This window comes from Protopterus annectens, chromosome 15.part0 (assembly GCF_019279795.1).
Source record: "Protopterus annectens isolate FY-2018-M chromosome 15.part0, PAN1.0, whole genome shotgun sequence".
NCBI classification, from domain to species: Eukaryota; Metazoa; Chordata; order Ceratodontiformes; family Protopteridae; genus Protopterus; species Protopterus annectens.
In genome coordinates this window covers 407,890,017-407,910,415 of record NC_056749.1, presented here as the reverse complement: position 1 = coordinate 407,910,415, position 20,399 = coordinate 407,890,017, and the positions used below count along the sequence as shown (strand labels likewise).

Here is a 20,399-nt window from a genome sequence, read left to right as displayed (position 1 = left end):
GTATTTGCTTTCCACAGGCGAGAAAATTGTTAACTTTTTCTGATATCGGTTAGTGCAAGAAAAAAGGATCCCCAATGGGGTACTTAGCTTTAGAAGACTTCAGCTTCAATTCGCTAGATGAAAAAAGTACAGTTTTGTACCTACCATAAATGTAGATGTTCGAGGATCCCCATTGCTGCAGTCCTTACTATTGGGTATAGTCCGCGTCCAGTCGGCCCGAATACCAGAGTATAAGGCTGACGTCGGTCAGGGCGCATTAGACTGACGTCAGTACGTCAGGGTACTAATGCGCATGACCGACGTCATATCCTCAGTCTTTTCTTGCCCCAGATGTCAGAAGACCCCAAAAAGACAAGGCCCAAAATACCTGCACCAAAAATATGTACAATATATACAAGAATATATACAAAAATATAAGCATGTAACCTCACCTACACAACCACCCCTAAACACAGAGGGAAGGAGGGAGTATTGGACTGCAGCAATGGGGATCCTCGAACATCTACATTTATGGTAGGTACAAAACTGTACTATGTTCTTCGCTCCCCATTGCTGCAGTCCTTACTATTGGGTAGAATCCCAAAGCAGAGGTAAGGGAGGCTGGCAAATCATAAAGAAGCAGGAGCTGACAACATGCCTTGCAAAACAGCTGTGGCAAAACCAGCCCTAGACTTAGAGTAGATAGGAAGGTGATAATGCTTAGAGAAAGTATGCACTGAACTCCAAGTAGCTGCTTCCAAAATATCCTTAGTTGCCACCCCTTAGAAAAGCTGTTGAAGTGGCAGTAGCCCTAGTGGAATGAGGCCTAATCCCAGCTGGAATCTCCTTGCCATGATGGGAATAACAAAATGCAATGCAAAAGCCAATCCACCTAGAAATAGTTTGTTTTGACACAGGCTTGCCCTGTGAACTCAAAGCAAAAGAAACAAACAACTGCTGAGACTGCCTGAAATCCTTAGTCCTGCTTAAATAATAACGCAATTGCCTGTGTACATCTAAAGTGTGCAAAATCTGTTCCCCTTTATTTTGGGGGTCTGCATAAAAAGTAGGCAAATGAATAGTTTGGTTTAAAGCCACACTAGAAACCACCTTAGGCATAAAGGAAGGATTAGTACGTAATGATACCCTATCCTTATGGAAAATCAAAATGGCTCTACTGCCATAAGGGCCTGCAACTCAGACACCCTTCTTGCAGAAGTAATAGCCAACAGAAAAGCAGTCTTCCATGACAAGTATTTCAATTCAGCAGTAGCCGCGGGCTCAAAAGGTTGTAGAGTAAGTTTTTCCAACACAAAATTGAGATCCCAAGCAGGAGTAGGAGCTCTACGGGGGTCTTATATTCTTTGCCCCTCTAAGAAACTGCTTGAACAAAGGGTGCGAAAACAATGGTGGGTCACAATCATAGTGAGCTGAAATTGCTGCAGCATGAATCTTAATGGAAGAGAAGGACAAACCTTTGTCCAATAACTCAGTAAGATATTGAAGAGCCACACTCAAATTAGGCTCAGAAACCTGCAAATTCTTTGCTGTACTCCAAAATAAAAATCTCTTCCATTTTTCTGCGTACACTTTCCTTGTACTAGGTCTTCTAGCTTCCATAATCACATTTAAAACTTGTTGAGGAAGTTGAGACCTGCTGTGTTTCAACACAGAATATGCCAGGCTGTTAGATGAAGAGAGTGAAGCTTGACATTGAGCAGATGACCATCCTTCTGAGATAACAGATGAGGAATCAGGGTAAAGGCCATGGAGGCTTCCTTACCAGACTCCGTAGTAGTGGGTACCAGTGTTGCGAGGCCAATCTGGAGCTATCAAAATCATCCTTGGCCTGTCTTGTCTGACCTTTAATAGTACCTTTGGAAGAAGAGGCAGAGGAGGAAAGGCATACACATGAAGGTTTTTCCAACTGAAAGACAGAGCATCCACTTTCCAAGCTGTGTGATGAAACCCCTTTGTGCAATACTGTGGCAGCTGGTGGTTTAGTGGAGAAGCGAACAGATCTATGTCTGGAGTCCCCATGACACTGTCAATTTTGAAATACATGAAGATCCAGTTTCCACTCGTGGGGATCCATGATTTGTCTGCTTAACACATCTGCTAAGGAGTTCTGTGCTCCTGGCAGAAACCTTGCCTGAAGAGTTAGTTGCAAGCTTAGCAGTCTCCCATAAAATCATTGCTTGCCTGCATAGAGGATAAGAATGTGTTCCCCTTGTTTGTTGATGTACCACATGACAGTTGTGTTGTCTGTTAGAATCAACACCTGCCCTGGAAGAAGTAACTCCTTGAAAGCCATTAATGCAAACTGGACTGCTAACATCTCCTTCATGTTGATATGTAGATGCTGTAGTCTGGCAGGCCACTTGTCTTGTATCCACTTTCCATTTAGATGAGCTCCCCAAGCAATGTCTGAGGCATCTGTCGTTAAAATCTGACTCGCCTCTGGCCGGGTCACAGAGAGTCCCTTGTTTAGGTGACATTCCTGAGCCCACCACAAAAATTCTTTTGAAGGCAAGGTATTATTTGAATGACAGTGTCCAAATCCTGGCAGTGCTGTGTCCATACATTTTGAGATACCATTGTAGCTTCCTCATATGCAGTTTGGCATTGGGAAGCACCAGAATACAAGATGCCATGAACCCTAATGCTTGAAGGACTGTCCTTGCAGTCAGCACGGACTGATGAGATAGTTGATGGAAGTAAAGTGACAGACTCTTTTGTTTGTCCGGGGTTAAAAGGCCATCTGGGCTGCTGTATTCAGTCTCACACCCAGAAAGCACATGTCTTGAGAGGGTACTAGACTGGACTTTATTTCGTTCACAGAATACCCTAGGCATCTTAGCACTGCTATAACATATTCCAGATGTTGTAGAAGGTCTTCCTTTTCTTGAGCCAGAATCAGGCAGTCGTCCAAGTAAGGATAGATTTGAATTCCTTGAAGCCTGAAGTAAGCTATCACTGGAGCCAGAACCTTTGTGAATACTCTGGGCAGTAGATAAGCCAAAGGGCAATGCAGAGAACTGATAATGAGAATTTCCAGCTCGAAACCGCAGATACTTCCTGCAACTTAGCCTTATAGGCACATGAAGGTAAGCTTCCTTGAGATCTAAAGTTACCATCCAGTGATCTTTGCCCAGCAGAGGTAAAAGCTGTTGTAACGTCAACATCTTGAACTTGGGAATGTCCAGAAAAGTGTTGAGGAGAGATAAATCCAAAATTGGTCTCCACGTGTTCCCCTTCTTTGGTACTAGGAACAGGCGAGAATAAAATCCTAGGCCCCTTTCTGATACAGGGACTGGCTGAATGGCCCCATCCGGAGTAACTGAGAAACTTGCTTGTGAGCCTCCTTTCTTTGTGGAGGAGGAACGTCTGGCATGCCTTTGAAAGGGGCATTGTATGGAAATAAAATCTGTAACCGTGGTGAATGATATCCAACACCCATTTGTCTTGAGTAATTAAATCCCAATTTTCTTTGAAAAGAGACAGTCTTCCTCCCAAAGGAGCTGCCAGACGAGAATCTACTGGCAGCTGAAAAGACAGGTCATTGGGTCTGTTTACGAAAGGACTGACCCCTGCCCTCACCAGAAGTCTGAGCAGGTGAACTCCTGTTCTAGGCCTAAAAGAACCTTGCGCCCTGCCCCTACCACGCCTAGACCTACCCCTAGACTGGGAATCATAAGCAGGATATGTCCACCCCTTAGCAGGCCAATTTCTACTAAACTTCGGTGGCTGCACCTGCAAAAAATCTTTAACAGTTTGCATAGACTTAGCTTGGTCTTCCATTTTCTTTAAAACTGCTTCCACAGGCGATCCAAACAACACATCAGACTGTAAAGGAGCATCCAAAATCCTTGTCTTAACATGCTCAGCTAAATTCTGATCCTTCAACCAGGCATGCCTGCGAAGAACAGAACTAGTAGCAGCCACCCTCGAGGAGGCCTGTACAGCATCAAAACCACATTGCAAAGAATGCTTACCCACTTGTTCAGACACATGAACCAAATCCAGCAACTCTTTACACTCAATACCTTCCGCCAAAGCATCCACCTTAGATTTTAATTGTGAAAGGAGATAATTCTGATATTTTAGCATGTGAAACTGACAATTCAACGCTCTCATGGCTAGAGTGGAAGAAGTATACACTTTCTTTCCCCACCTATCCAAAGCCCTTGCCTCTTTATCAGTGGGAACAGGATTTTTAACCACAGAGGCCTTAACACCTTTAGGCCCTTGAGAAATAGTTTCTGGGTCCGCCCTAGGACTCTTAAACAAATACTTATGAGCTTCGGGCACCCTATAATACCTATCAGGCTTAACAGGAGCAGGAGGCAAAGAGTCAGGGTTCAGTGAAGCCTCTGCAAAAACATCTTCCACCACATTCAACACAGGAGGAATAGCTAAGGGCCTATGCTGGGGTAAAAACAAGAATTCCCTAAGCCTTTTCCTGGAATCAGAGTAATCCTGGCCTTCCCATTTAAAGTGCTCCCTCATGGAATGCAGAGTCTCTGAAAATGAGAAATCCTCAGGAGGAGAAGCTGTAGGAGTGGAATCATCCACATCAGAATCAGAATAAGTAGGATACTCCTGCAAGTCTTCTACAGAAGACTCTGAAGCCTCTGAACGCTGTTCAAAACTATCAAACTCCGGTTCCACCCTAGGCCTCTTATCAGGCGGGGGCATAGAACCTCTAATCATAGTAATCAAATCTTCTGCCATTTTAAGCATATGTTTCTTAGGTACAGAACCCGAAATGCTAGGAGAAGCCCCCACTGAAGCTGAACTAGGCCTACCTCTCAAAGAAGTTTTGGCAACAGAAGGAGAGGCTCTACCTTGGGAAGAGAGGGAAGAATAGTTACCTGAGAAGCCCCCTCAGCCTGGCCTACCTCCTGAGAAGGCACATCCTGTAACAGTAAAGTTTCTGCCTGAGACTCCATGGAAACTCCTGGCAAAACCTCTGGCTCCACTGAGCCTTCTAAAGAACCGACGTCCGGGACTGCCGGTTCATCAACCCTAGGCTTCGCTGTTTTGTCCTTGCGCTTCTTGGACGAAGCGGCGCGGAGCATCCGACGGCATTTTATAATTGCAACGCTTCCCAAACACTAACCTGGCACAGTCTAACCTCCTCTTAATAGTGCGTTTGTTAAACCTAGCACAAGAGCGGCAACCAACAACGTCGTGCTCAGGCCCTAAACAAGGTATACACAAGGTATGGTAATCCCTATGAGGTATCTGTTTCCCACAAGAAATACAGTTATTCACTTTTCTGACATCCGGTTAAATACTGAGGCAAGAAAAACCAAAATGTTCCCCAACGGGTACTTAGCCAACTCTGTTTCGGTCTGAAACTCCGGTTTCGGAAATATTTCAGAACGCCAACCTGCACTCGCAAAACTGCTTCTGCATCGGACCATGCGGCAAAAAAGACTGAGGATATGACGTCGGTCATGCGCATTAGTACCCTGACGTACTGACGTCAGTCTAATGCGCCCTGACCGACGTCAGCCTTATACTCTGGTATTCGGGCCGACTGGACGCGGACTATACCCAATAGTAAGGACTGCAGCAATGGGGAACGAAGAACATCTCAGGTAGTGGCCAACCGGCACTCGTGAGAACTGCTTCTGCTTCAGGCTCCATGGCAACAAAGACTTATGTAATGGCGTCGGCTGCCTTACTTTATACTACTGTCGATCTGACATCAGTCCTGAAGCGACAGCAACCGACACATAACTACTAAGCCTCTGGTATTCGGGCCGGCCGAGGGCTACCCTGACAGGGATAACCCAAATGTGATGACTGCAACAGTGAAACACGAAGAACATCAAAAATTCCCCCACCGCTGGGTAGCAGCACTTAGCTGTAAATGTGAAATGGCATAACAATATGAAAAAATGGAAAATGAGTTTGGTCTTCCATGAGGAAATTAATCCTAAAAGACGCTCAAAGAAGCAGAGAAAACTGCTTAGATTTGCTGTCATAATAGCTCCATCTAGTGGAAAGATGTTTAAACTGTCATGATGGCAATTGAAGGCTTTCTGAGCTATTCACCTCGATATGAAAACGTTATTCACAGAAGCAATGCCTTAATCCAAGCAGTTTTCAATACGCAATAACCCCAGACCAGAAAACAGATATGCCCACTTAATTTGAATAAGAAACATTACCTCCTCCTCCTCTTCTCCAGCACTGCTTTCTTCTTCTGCCTTGATATCATTATATATCTTAAAAATATCTGTGCAATTCTGGTCCCTATAAAGCAAAGCAAAACCATTTTAGATGACAAATCTTGAAACAAAATGCCAGAAATAATTAACCTCACAAAGTATCCTTACCTAATAAAGTGCAATAAAACATCTGTAACTATTTTGGCAGATCTTACTATTGGACTACGTGGCTCATTGAATGTCCTGGCATTGTGCTCAATGTAACGTACTTCCCACATCAGAGCGGAGATTCTCCTGGTGGGCAAATAAAGGAATAAACAATTACTGCTGTTTAGTGATGCAACATGCTCCCAAAAAAGACCCCAGCACTTATCGTTATCTATGAATAATGTAGAGTTCCACAACATACTCATTTCAACCCAAAATATTCAGTAAAAGACCAACACCCCAATCAACAAATACAATTAAAAAAACAGAAAAAAATGGAAGTAATAACCAAATTTAATCATTCTTGCAAAATGATTAGGCCATTAAAGTCGGAAACAAAAATATATTTTATTACATCTTAATGTGGGAGGTACCAATGTCATTGCATCACTCAAGTCATTTACTCCAAAAACAACCTGGTGGGATAAAAAAAAATTAAGATAAGGCTTCATTTAACCACAATACATTCTGTGTTTCCACACTGACAGGTTTCTTCTTTCAGGCTACTCACTCGAGTCAAACTGCTGCTGCTCTGTTTAACAATATATGAAGTGTGCCAGCATTTTCACGATCTTCTAGGATTTCTCTTTTTTGTCTTGTCCTAAACAGATGTATGGCCACTTCTTACATTCATAAACAGTGGGTAAATTAATTACTTTTGTAAGCAAGCAAGAACTTCTTAGCTAAACAAACTCCCAATCACGTTCTTATTAGCACAGAGCCTGAGTTGACAAGTGGTTGGGATTCATAGAAATTCTGACCAGAGATATGCTCTCTACCCACTTGAGCGAGCTGTGCTGCTCTGTAAACATGGGATTCAGAAATACATATTACTGGCATAGTAATCGATACTATTATATACTTCAGCTAACATCTACGAACTGGCCATCTGGCAAACTGGACCAACTGCTAATGGCTGCTCCACAAAGCAGACTGTAACCAAAAGGTAATCTGTTGTGCGGTTACACTCTTGCTCTGCTCAGTGAACAGTGTACTGTAGTACTGTTAATTGTCCATTGAAAGCAATCGATGTTTGCAGCCAACAGCTGCATGCTGCTACTCTTCTCAGTCAAATGTCCGCAGCTACAAGCTGCTTTACAACAGAGCAGAAAGCTTTCAGGAATTCCTGTCTTGCTGCAGACTTAATAATTAATATTCCACTGCTTACTATGCAACAATGAACAAAATGGCCTTGTGTATTTAGGAATCCTGACTGACAACTTTTGTGACGTTCGATCCATTAAAGATATAAGAAGCCTGCTTTTAAAGACCCTTGCACTATGTTTTAACTGCTCACATAAGGGTATGAATTAGACAAAAAGAATAGTTGTGTAAGACCATACCATAACCATAGATGTCCGTCTCTTCTATGTTGCAGTATTCATAACAGTAGGGAGTAGCTGCCTGCAGCGCCACCATCCGGCCAGTATACCAAAGTTTTTGTCTTGGAGGGTACGTGTGACGTCGGCTAAGAGGGCCATAAAGTGGCGTTCGGTATAAAGATGACGTCAGTATGTACCCTCCTCAAAATAGTTTCTGCTGCATATACTAGTACCCCTTAGGTTTTTCAGTAGGGTCCTGAGACCCTTAGACTTACATGCCTGCTAGAGCCAGGGCAGTAATAAGGCCATGTAGGTAGAAACTTGAGGGAAGAAGATGGCCACAGGTGTTCATAAAATACCTGTTATAGCAGAAGCAAGAAACAGGGGGTAGAAGGGTGGGACTGAATACTGCAACATAGAAGATAAGGACATCTATGGTTATGGTTAGGTCTTACACAACTATTCTATGCCCTCTATTCTGATGTTACAGTACTCATAACAGTAGGGAGACTACCAGAGCTTTAAGTATGACCCTGAGAGGTCAAAAACGAATTGACCACAAGCCCAAAAATATGAAATGTATAAATATTTAAAACAAAGTGCTTTCCGTCACCAAAAATACAGTAACTTCAACGGATACCATCCAAGTTACAAAATTCTTTATAAAAGCCTTGTTCAATAGTCACGTGGTAAAAATAACCTATCAATCAACAAAAAATGTATGCACCACCACTGCAGTTACTTTTTAAAAAACATTTTTCTTGTGTTGTCACTAACTCCAGTGGTGATGCATACTTTTTTTTGTTGGTTGATTGGTTATTTTTACCATGTGACTATTGAACAAGGCTTTTAAAAAGAATGTCATAACTTGGATGGTATCTGATGAAGTTGCTGTATTTTTGGTGACGAAAAGTGCTTCATATTAAATATTTACACATTTCATCTTTTTGGGCTTGTGGCCAATTTGTTTTGGATCTTTGGTTTTTGTTTTTCACCAGTTTTAGTGTGTCATTTATGATCCTGAGAGGAGGAAGGGCTTCCGTGGTCCAAGAGACCCTGTATGATAGCTCTGGCAAAACCGGCTCTAGCACGGGATGCCATGTCCAGCTTGTAGTGTTTGGTGAAGGTGTGCAAGGAGGTCCAAGTGGCTACCTCTAAAATAGAAGGGGAATCAATGCCCTTGAAAAAGGCAGAAGAAGAGGCAGCTGCTCTGGTGGAATGTGGTTTGATACTGCCTTGTAAGGTTTTTCCATTGCGGGAGTAGCAGAAGGAGATGGACTTGGAGATCCATGAGGCAATTTTTTTGCTTAGACACAGCTTTCCCTAGTGCTCTGGGATGGAAGGAAACAAAACTGTTCCAAATTCCTGATGGCTTTGGTTTTGTCTAGGTAATATCTTAGTTGTCTGTGCATGTCCAGAGAGTGAAGGGTCCTCTCTGAAGCATTTTGAGGATGGGGGTAGAAGACAGGTAGGTTAATGGTTTGATTCAACGAGAGTTCATTAACTACCTTGGGCATGAAGGAGGGGTTGGTCCTGAGCACCACTCTGGCCCTGTGAAAGACTACGCAAGGGGGATGTAGCCATCAGGGCTTGGATCTCCGAAACCCTCCTGGCAGATGTGAGGGCAACTAGCAGAACTGTTTTGAATGTACAAAATTTCAGAGAAGCAGAATGTGCTGGTTCAAAAGGAGCTAGTGTTAACTTTTCTAATACAAAGTTTAGATCCCACGGAGGAAAGATGGGTTTCCGTGGGGGTTTGATGTGGAGGACTCCTCTTAAAGAGAGTTTGACTTCCAGTCTGGATGCCAGGGGATGTGAAATGGGCAGGCAGGCAGAGATGGCAGACAAGTGGACTTTGATCAAGGAATATGTCAGTCCTGTTTGGAGTAGTTCACATAAGAACAGGACCCTAGGGATGGAGGTGGTGAGGGGGGGTCCTGTTTGTTCCTATGACACCAATTGGAAAATCTGAGCCATTTAGCCACGTAGTTTCTCCTAGTGTTGGGTTTTCTGGTCTCCTGCAGAACATTAAGTACGTCCTCTGAGTAAAGGTGCCTGTAAGGGATCAGGTCTCTATCACCCATAAAGTCAGTTTTAGATTGTTCACCTGCGGGTGTAGCAGAGACCCCTTGGTTCTGTGTGAGCAGGTCTATCTGGTGGGGTAACTTGTGGCGATTGTCCTTGGCTAGAGAAAAAAGGAGGGGAAACCAATGCTGTCTTGGCCAAAAGGGGGTCACCATCAGGAATTTTGGTTTGTCCCTCTGAATATTCTGGAGGACTTTCTGAATCAGAGTGAAAGGGGGAAGGTGTACAGGAACACCCCCCCCCCCATGAAAAGGAGAAGGCGCCCACTTTCCATGCTTGTGGGTGTGGGTTCCTTGTGCAGAAGTTGGGCACCTGCCTGTTGTCTGGGGAGGCAAAGAGGTCTGCTTGGGAAATACCCCACCTGTGTACCAGGTCTAGGAAAACCTCCCTCTGAGCATCCATTCGTGAGAGGGGGCCAAAGTTCTGCTGAGTGAGTCTTCCATCACATTCTGTTGAGAAGGGATATACATGGCCAACAGGTGTACTCTGAGGGAGTCTGCTAGATTACAAATCTGAATGGCCAATCTGCATAGAGGGTATGACCTGGGCCATCCTTGTTTATGTACCACAAAAAGTACAGTTGTGTACACTTACCATAAATATAGATCTTCGAGTATATTCACTGTTGCAGTCATCACACTTGGGTTATCTGCCTGCAGGTAGCCCTCAGTCAGCCCAAATACCAGAGACTTAGTATTTTTGTCTCAAATGCTGTTGCTCCAGGACTGACGTCAGGTCGTCAGGGGTATAAAAACAGGCAGCCGATGCTATTACATCAGTTTTTTTTGCCCCAAATGTCAGGAGCCCTCCCCAAATAGGGAGCTAAGTTATGGTGGGGAAAACATCACCAGTAAAAAGTAAATACCAATAACAATACCCCTGAAAGGGGTGAGTAATAGCAATAGAGAGGGGAGAGATAGAGAAACCAGGGGGCTGGAGGGAGGGAAACCAGGACTGAAACAGTGAATGCACCCTAACATCTACATTTACGGTAAGTGTACACAACTGTACTATGTTCTTCATGTTTCACTGTTGCAGTCATCACACTTGGGTTGATTCCCAAAGTGAAGGAAGGGTGGAGGCAGTCAAGAAGTGTTGGGGCTGGCTAGCAGGCCTTGTAAGACTGTTGTAGCAAATCCAGCACTGGATTTAGAAAAAAAAGGTAAGTGGTAATTGCTTGGTGTAGGGTGTGTATGGAACTCCAGGTTGCAGCTTCCAGGATGTCCCTGGTGGGGACCCCCCTGAGAAATGCTGTACAAGTTGAAGTAGCTCTACTGGAATGAGTTCTGATCCCCATAGGGATAGGTTTTCCATGGTGCTCGTAGCAGAAATGGATGCAGTGTGCTATCCATACGGAAATGGTATGCTTCGAAATGGCCTTGTCCTCTGCCCCTGTAGCAAAGCTGACTAGTAGCTGGTCAGATTTTCTGAAATGCTTAGTCCTGTCAAGGTAGAACCTGAGCTGTCTGTGCATGTCCAAAGAGTGCAGAATACTTTCCCATCTATTCTGAGGATTAGTGAAAAAGGTTGGCAAATGGATTGGTTTTAAAGCCACACTTGATACCACCTTGGGCATAAAGGAAGGGTTAGTCCCAAGAGAAACCCTGTCAGCATGGAAAATAATGAAGGGCTACACCGCCATTAGTGCCTGTAACTTTGCTGAAGCAACAGGTTCAAAAAGGGGAAGTGTGAGCTTTTCCAGTACGAAGTTAAGGTCCCAGGCCAGGGTGGGAGCTCTCCTAGGGGGCCTTAAATTGTTAGCTCCTCTTAGGAACTGCTTGATGAGAGGGTGAGAAAAGAGAGGAGGCTCAGTATTATAATGAGTTGAGATGGCACAGGCATGAATCTTAATGGATGAGAAGGACAGGCCTCTGTGGAGCAGCTCTACTAGGTAATCAAGGATTTGAGGTAAGTTGGTAACACTTGTGTCCTTTCCTTGAGACAGACTCCAAGAACAGCATCTTTTCCACTTTTCAGCATAAGATTTCCTAGTACTATGCTTTCTGGCCTTAAGGATGACATCCAGCAACTGTTTGCTGAGGGATGCTGGTGGTGTATTCATGGGATAAGCCAGGCTGCAAGGTTTAGGGTTTGCAGCTGTGGGTGCAAAAGCTGTCCCTCCTGCTGTGACAGCAAGAAAGGTGTCTGATGTAGGTGCCAGGGTGGCACTGCTGTCAGACTGCATAGGAGTGGGTACCAGTGCTGGCGTGGCCAGTCTGGTGCGATAAAGATTGCTCTTGGCCTGTCCTGTTTCATCCTGAGTATCACTTTTGAGAGGAGGGGCAGAGAAGGAAAGGCATAAATGGAGAGGTTTTCCCATGTAAAGGATAGGGCCGTCCACCTTCCAGGCTCTGCTGTGATGGTTCCTGGTGCAAAATGTGTTCAATTGGTGGTTTTGGGAGGAGGCAAAAAGGTCCACCTCTGGGTTAGAAGTTTGAATGAGTTGGGTTCCAGTTTCCACTTGTGAGGGTATAGCAGATTTCTGCTTAAGTCGGCCGCCAGTGAATTTTGCTTGCCTGGCAGGAATTGAGCTTGTAGGTGCACTTGGATGCTCAAGGCTGTGTTCCACAGAGCCATGGCTAACCTGCAGAGTGGGTAACCATGAGTACCACCCTGCTTGTTTATGTACCACGTAACTGTGGTGTTGTCTGTCTTTATCAGGAGCTGTCCAGGAAGGATAAGGCATTTGAAGACTGTCAGAGCATTCTGTACAGCTAGCATCTCTTTTTGATTCATAAGCAGGGAAATTTGTTCTGGGCTCCATTTGCCTTGAATGCATTTACCTGCCATGTGAGCCCCCCCATGCATAGTCTGACGAGTCTGTCGCCAGGGTTTGGGCGGCGACGGGTTGAGTGAAAGGAAGTCCCTTGTTGCTGCATGCTTCTGCCCACCAAAGGAACTCTGCCCTTAGACAAGCTATGATAGGAATCACTGTTTCTAGGTCCTGAGAACGTTGACACCACAGACGTTTTAAGTACCATTGAAGTTTTCTCATATGCAGTCTTGCATATGGAATTTGCAGACTGCATGAGGCTATGAGCCGTTCGGCTTGCAGTATTTTCCTTGCAGATAGCTGGGTTTTGTTGGCCATTAGTTTGAAATAGTTTGTCTGACGGACCTGCTTTTCTGGAATGAGGAATGCTTTTCTGGAATGAGGAATGCCATCTCAGAAGTTGTGTTCAAGCTTGCTCCCAGGAATACAATTTGTTGGCTGGGCACCAGTTGTGATTTCTTTTCATTGATGGTGTATCCCAGTTAGAAGTCTTTTTACAAATGCCAGGTGCTCAAGTAGCAATTCTTGACTGCCCGCCTGAATCAGGCAATCATCCAAGTATGGGAAGATTTGAATATTTCTCTGCCTGCAGTATGCAAAGGCTGGAGCCAGGCATTTTGTGAATACTCTGGGCGCAGCAGATAAGCCAAAGGGAAGTGCAGATAACTGATGGTGCATAGAGCCTGCCCTGAAATGTAGATAATTCCTGAAAGACTCTCTTATGGGGATGTGCAGATAAGCTTCTTTTAAGTCTAGGGTGACTAACCAGGCATCCTTGGCTACCATAGGAAGAAGCTGTTGCAGTGCAAGCATTCTGAATTTTGGGACCACCAGAAAGGTGTTGAGAATTGATAGATCCGGGATATGGCGCGGAGTGCTCTCTTTCTGGGCACCAGGAACAGTCTGGAGTAGAAAACCCTGTCCCCTTTTGTGCTACTGGAACAGGTTGAATAGCCCTGATAATGGAGAAGGGAAAGTACTTGCTTTTGAGTCTCTGCCCACTGGTTTGGAGGAAGGTCTGGCAACCCGCTTGGTGTTGGCAGTGAGTGGAAGTAGAATTTGTATCCCCGGGATACACTGTTTAGAACCTATCGGTCCTGAGTAATGGACATCCAGTTTTTGGCATGAAGGGCGAGTTTTCCTCCTAGGGGTGTAAGCACTTGGGCATGGCTGAGAAGGATAGCTGGAAGGTCATTGTGAACTTTTTCCATAAGGGGGTGGCTTATCACTCCCTGGTTTTGAGGAGGAAATACTCCACTGTTTCGATCTGTGCATACCCTGAGACTGTAGTCTTGGTGGTCTGTTTCCCTTGGGTTTGGACTGAGAAGGCCTGACAGGGACTGCAAAGGACCAGTTTTTTGAAGGCCAATGCCTACTGAAACTAAATAGCTGCACCTGTAAGAAATATTTGACTGTTTGAATAGAATTAGCTTTTTCTTCCATCTTTTTAAGAATTTCTTCTGCTTTTGTGCCAAACACTCCTGATTTAATGGAGCATCTAGTAATTTTGCTTTGACATGGTCAAGCAAGACTTGTTCTTTTAGCCAAGCATGCCTTCTCAGTACAGACCCAGTGACAGCAACCCTACAAGATGCTTCTAAGGCATCAAACCCACATTGCAAAGCATGTTTACTAACTTGGTTTGCAGAATGCATTAACTCTTGCAAATCTTTATTTTCTGCACAATCTGGAAGTAACACCATTTTTTGTTTTATTAGTTCCGTAACATGTTGCTGGTACTTCAACATGTGAAAATGGCAATTCAAAGCCCTGATGGCAAGAGTTGCAGAGATATATACCTTAATACCCCATCTGTCTAAAGCTCTAGAATCCCTGTCTGAAGGGGTAGGGTTTTTGGCTGTAGTAGCCTTAATGCTTTTAGGTCCCTGGAAAATGGTCTCCGGAACTGCAGTAGGATTCTTAAAGAGAAATTTGTGAGAATCAGGTACTCTGTAGTACCTATCAGGTTTTCTAGGAGCTGGTGGTAAGGTGTCGGGAGTAAGACTGGACTCCAAGAAGACCGTCTACAATATCCAGGACAGGGGGTATAGCTAGAGGCCTGTGCTGAGGCAAACCTAAAAATTCCCTGAGTCTCTCTTTGGACTGAGGATAGTCCTGGCATTCCCATCAGAAATGCTCTATTACGGTATGCAAGGTTTCACCAAAAGAGAAATCCTCTGGAGGGGAGGCAGAGGGAATGGATTCATCTGCATCTGAATCCTCATAGGTAGAGATAAGGGTATCTCCTGGTAATCAAAAGGGTCAGAGTCATCAGACTCCATGTCTGCAGAATCAGAAGGAAATTCAATTCATTGTCTTTTGACAGGGGAAGGCTGGCTTCCCCTAGAGTAATAAGGTCTTCAGCCATTCTAAGCATTTGTTTTTATAGCATGGGAGGATGAGCATGTGCTTTGGACGTCGGTTTTCTAGGCATAGTGCGAACTCTGGGCCTGACAAACTCAGTAGTTTTAGTAGGAAATGAAGTTGTCAGTTTAATATGAATATCGGTAGGTCGGAATACACCCTCAGAAGCCGGTGCCTGCACAGCTAGACATCGTGGTCTGGGCCTAAACAGGTGATGCAGTAAGAATGAAAATCTCTGTGAGGTATTTGCTTTCCACAGGCAAGACAATTGTTAATTTTTTCTGACATCAGTTAGAGCAAGAAAAAAGAATCTCCAATGGGGTACTTCGCTTTAAAAGACTTCAGGTCTGAAACTTGAAAAAAAAAATTTCAGGTAACGGCCGACCGGTACCTGCGAACTGCTTCTGTTTTGGGGTCCTTCTCGGCAAGAAAGACTGATGTAATGGCATCGGCTGCATGCTTTATACCCCTGACGACCTGACGTCATGTAAGAGGCGACAGCATCCGATGCAGAAATCCTAAGACTCTGGTATTCGGGCCGACTGAGGGCTACCTGCAGGTAGATAACCCAAGTGTGATGACTGCAACAATGAAACATGAAGAACATATGGTATCAAGTACAAACCTTGCCACGTGGGTTTGGTAGTTCAGGGCCCTAATGGCCTGAGTGGAGGATGTGCAGACCTTTTTACATATCCTGTCCATAAATTTACTGTCTTTATCAGTTGGATAAAGAGCAGAGGAAGGAAGCTGTCTGGTGGTCTTGTATGCTATAACAGCTGGGTCAGCAGTAGGGTTCTTATAAAGAAACTGGGTGCCCTGGGGGACCCTTTAAAATCTGTCTGGTCATTTAGCTGCTGGAGGTTGGGAGTCAGGAGACTGAAGCAGCTAAGAAGGCATCTTGAAATGCAGGTAAAGGAGGGACAGCTGAGGGAGCGGGCTGCTCCATTTGCAGAAGGTCAAAGTATCTTTTTTGTGAATCTGAGACCTCAGAGGCCTGCCACTTGAAGTGTTCCCTCATGAGGGAGATAGTATACCCAAAACTAAATCCTTCTGCTTGGGAGTCTGGAGAAATAGAGTCCACTTCATCTGGAGTAATGGACTCCTTGGGGGATTCAATTTGAGTCTCATAAGAGGAGGATTCCTCAGAGGATGAATATTCCTCCTCAGACACATGGACTGGTTGAGGAGTGAGAGTAGGTGGGAGTTGTTGGGACTGTAAGGCCTGAAAGGCCTTAAAGAGGCTTTGGGAAAATAATTCCCAGCCTGACATCTGAGGGGGTTCAATGTGTTTGGACTTCTGTTTCCTTTTCAAGGGTGTGGTAGACAAGGGAGAAGCAGATGTCAGCCTAGCAAGAGGAGGAGGAGCAGGGGCTTCCGAGAAGGTGAGCTGTGGTTCCCCTCCACCATCACACTCTGATGGCTGAAATACTTCAACGGACGTACCTTTGGTGTCCCGCACCCCGGTTTCCATTGTGGTTCCTGTGCCTGCTTGGGAGACCATCATCTGAATGGACTTTTGCGTCTGCTATTGCCTCTACAGCTGGTTCGGACACTGAGGTACAGCCTGGGATTCGGGCCTAAGCTTCTTCACCTTCTTCTGAGGCGGCTCGTCGGATGGGCTGACTCCTCCCTCCATGCTTAACGCCAAACGTCTGAGTCTCTGATGCTCAAGGTAAAGATTTAAAGCCACTAGTCGGCTATGGAGTGTTTTGGGGACGAACGACTTACAGATAGAATAGGATGTATGGTCGTGGGCCTCGCCTAGACAGAAAACACACTTATCGTGCGTGTCCTTGTGAGGAATCTGTCTCCCACAAGCACACCTCCCTTTCCTAGCCGACATCCAAGTCTAAAACAGCAAGCAAAACAAGTAAGAAAAAACCCCAGTGGGCACTTATCTGAATGGTCCAAATGGTCGTCTGGTCTCAATACTCATAACTGTAGTCTGATAAAATGCGAAGTAAGGCAGAACTGGTGAACGGGCGTCCAATGATCACTGCAGCAGAAAAATTCTGAGGAGGGTACGTGCAGACGTCACCTTTATACCAAACGTCGGTTTATGGTCCTCGTAGCTGACGTCACACGTACCCCACGAGACAAAGACTTTGGTATACTGGCCGGACGGTGGCGCTGCAGGCAGCTACTCTCTACTGTTATGAATACTGCAACATCAGAATAGGGCAGCTACTGACACCTTGCTAAATTAAATTTTGTTAGGCAAAACGTGAGAAATACAATGGGCAACAGAAAATTAAGAGTCAGTGAAAAGTAAATGCGAGATTTCATACAAACCTAATGCAGTGTACATGCACATGTCTGAACAGAATCAAAAAGCTACAGAAAATAATCAGCGAAGTCATGTTTTACTTCTACATGTCAGTATACAGCTTACTTTACATGGAGGAAATCAGACTCCAAGAAGAAGAAAAGTTGTGCATAACTAACATCCGTCAGTTAAGTCAAAACAGCTGTCCAAAGGCACACAGTACACTAATAATCACCTCTTGGACTGTTAGGCTGGCTTACCTATGACAGGCAGAGTTTATAGGAGTAATGTATGTCTGACACTGACTACTTCTATTGCATACTGAACTTTTTTTAAACAAGATTTTCTTCTATTTTAACGTGTACATTTTAATAGCACTTTTTTGCAGGCTCCCTGGTGCCCTACAAAGATTACTTCCAGCTAATGTACTATGCATATACACATTTAGAAACACTTATGCATCTGTAATACTCTGCAAATGAATATGTGGAATTAATGACAGATATGTACTTACTATAGTTGTGTGGCTGCATTCGCAATGTAAATGCCAATAGCAAAATTCAGCTGCCACACTGAAAGTATGAGAGTTTCATGTACAGTATAACAACTTATCGATACAAACGTCTACAAAATTTATTTCACCATGTCTTTCACATATCTTTATGGTGTACTGCATGTCAAAGGTCATGGCTGAAAGAGGTCCCTTTAGATCAGCCAGCTTGCCTACCTATTTGTTAACACTTTAAAGTGTTTACTAACATTTTAGCATGTTTCCATCTTATACCCATGGATGCTTCTGGAGTCATGACAGTTTGGGGCTGCACTTCTCAAAAAAATGACTTTCTGGTGATAATTACCATACGAAAAGACAAGTGTGTTGGTTAATAAATGTTTGTCTAGAATGCACCAATGTTTGTCAATTATGACTACTTCCATAACTAATGAGCTATATGCTTCTGGACAGAATGTGAAAAGTCAGAGTGACAGAGAAAAATCTACCATCATTTTCCATGCAAAGGGCATTGCTGTAATACTGTGTCACGATTAGTTGTTTTGAAAAAAAAAAATGCAGCAATTCAGTATCTATATCAATGCTGCCAAAATCCAGTCATGTACAGATAAACTGCACTGCATCAACTGAATGATTAGATAGTTATGAATAAAAGTTGTGCTGTAGTAATACAGCCTGAGAGATGTACACTACAGCTTACATTGCATTTTTAAGTAAACAAGCAACATTTTTCAATCCTCTAACACTTTATAAAAAAGTGTATTTAATGGTTTGTGATCATACAAAAGCATAGGTCTGGGTGAACAAAAATACTGTGGGTATAGGAAATAAGACTTCCTAAGAAATTCTGCCACCTGTACCTTTTTATAGCATTTACTCTTTACAAGACACTTAAAAGTTAAAAAGTATAAACCAACTATATATTCCCAGCAGGAAATGCTCAAGAATCTGAGGATGTACTTAGGCTTTGAAAAGGAGTTAATGCTCCAGAGTTGCTAGGTATGGACAAATTATGTATTTATTTATTTTGCATTTGTTGACCGGGCTTATCCGACTGAGCTGAAAAGCCCTTATCCAGCGGAGGCCCAGGGAGAAAAGTTCCAACATATTATACAATTTTCATTATAAATTAGCATTAAACAGCAGTGTTACAGGATTATTACAAGGCATTAAGTAGCAATACAATGTTATACAGTGTCAATCAGGAGTATTGCAAAGCTCTTTCAAGATGTATAAAAAGAAATATGTCATTAAGATGAATATAGTTTTTGGGGATAAGTGGTTACAAAAACCCAGTTATCAATGTTGAAGGCAAGACAATTACTACAGAATGTTTCTCTGAGGCGATCAGCTTAACAGGTTTTAGAAGGCAGTACAAAGAGTAGTCAAGGAAGATTAGAGAGAGCTAGTGAGAAGACTGAGTTAAGGGCAGAAAGCAGATTAAGGTATGGGAAGTAGGGGATGTTTAAGTAGGGAGAGTGCAGTGGCATAACCAGTGACTTTTAAAGTGCTCTTTGGTGGCTGTCTTAAATTGCTTAGGATAAAGGTCCTGTTTTCTAGTGGGAACCTATTCCAGGCAATAGTGGGGTGATGGCTGTACATGTTGCATACAAATTTAGACTTGGGTTGGTAGATTTGTAGTAGGTCTTGGTTAAAGCTTCGGAGAGGTCTGGAGGGAGAATAATGGGAGATGAGAGGGGATAGCATTGCGCAGTAGGAAGGCTGGTATATGATAGCATGGATGATCTGGAGCTGAGAGTGAAGTTGGTGGGGTAATTCAAGCCAGTTTAGGTGTTTTAGAGAGAGACAGTGATGGGATTTGTAGGCTTGTTGGGCAGCAAATCTAGCTACCTTGTTGTAGGTAGATTCGAGTTTAGCCAGGAGTGTTGAGTTAAGATTTGTGAGTTGTACATTAGACTGGGTAGAAGGTAGGTAAGAGAGAGAGTGACTTTGGCTTCAGAAGTAAGGAATTTCTTGTTAAAGTAAAGGAGTCCTAGTTTTGAATGAGTCTTTTTGACAGAGTTATTAACATGCAAGTCAAATTTAAGCTGATTGTTGATGGTGACGCCTAATAGCTTAGTACTGGATTCTACCTGAATGGGATTGTTATTAAGGGACTGTATGGAGAAGGAGGGTTTAATATTGTTGAATTTTTTAGGTAGGAAGAGTAACAGCTTTTTTTTTTTTTAGGGTTAAGGATGAGCTGGCTGTTGGAGATCCATGTTTCGACTAAGTTAAAAGATGCCCGAGTAGCCGAGAAGAGCTTAGAGGGAGAGTTGGCTATGGTGATGACTGTAGGGACACCTGCATATTACACTAAAGATGGACTGAGGACAGCACATATAGAGCTGATTAGTAAAGATATTAAAAAGTAAAAGCCCTTGGATAGACCCTTGAGTTACACCCATTTTTACAGGGAGAGGAGGGGAGAGTGCAGAGTGTCATCTCACTGATTGAGATCTATCAGTGAGGTAGTTGAAAAACCATGCAACAGTATCAGAGGAGAAGTTGAGGTTATGCAGTTTGTGCAGCAGAAGAGAGTGTAATATGGTGTTGACAGCTTTTGAGAGGTCCGAGAATAGGCAAGAAACAAGTTTATGGTCACCCATGGCTGTAGAGACAGTGTTGAGGAAGGATAACAGAGCTGTAGTGGTGCTATGTTTGGGTCTGAAGCTGTGTTGAGTGGGTGTAAGTAGATTTTCTTGTA

The 20,399-nt window shown here is 43.8% G+C and overlaps 1 protein-coding gene across 1 annotated transcript in view; it reads right to left on the bottom strand.

Annotated features, from left to right (window-relative positions):
• BRWD3 (bromodomain and WD repeat domain containing 3) overlaps positions 1 to 20,399 on the bottom strand; it is a 1,896,258-nt gene that overhangs the window by 533,919 nt on the left and 1,341,940 nt on the right. The window contains exons 31-32 of the mRNA XM_044057276.1: positions 6,330 to 6,455; positions 6,162 to 6,246 (exon numbers count right to left, since the gene is read on the bottom strand). Coding sequence (XP_043913211.1) covers positions 6,162 to 6,246; positions 6,330 to 6,455 — 211 coding nt within the window. The remainder of the gene's footprint in view (positions 1 to 6,161; positions 6,247 to 6,329; positions 6,456 to 20,399) is intronic.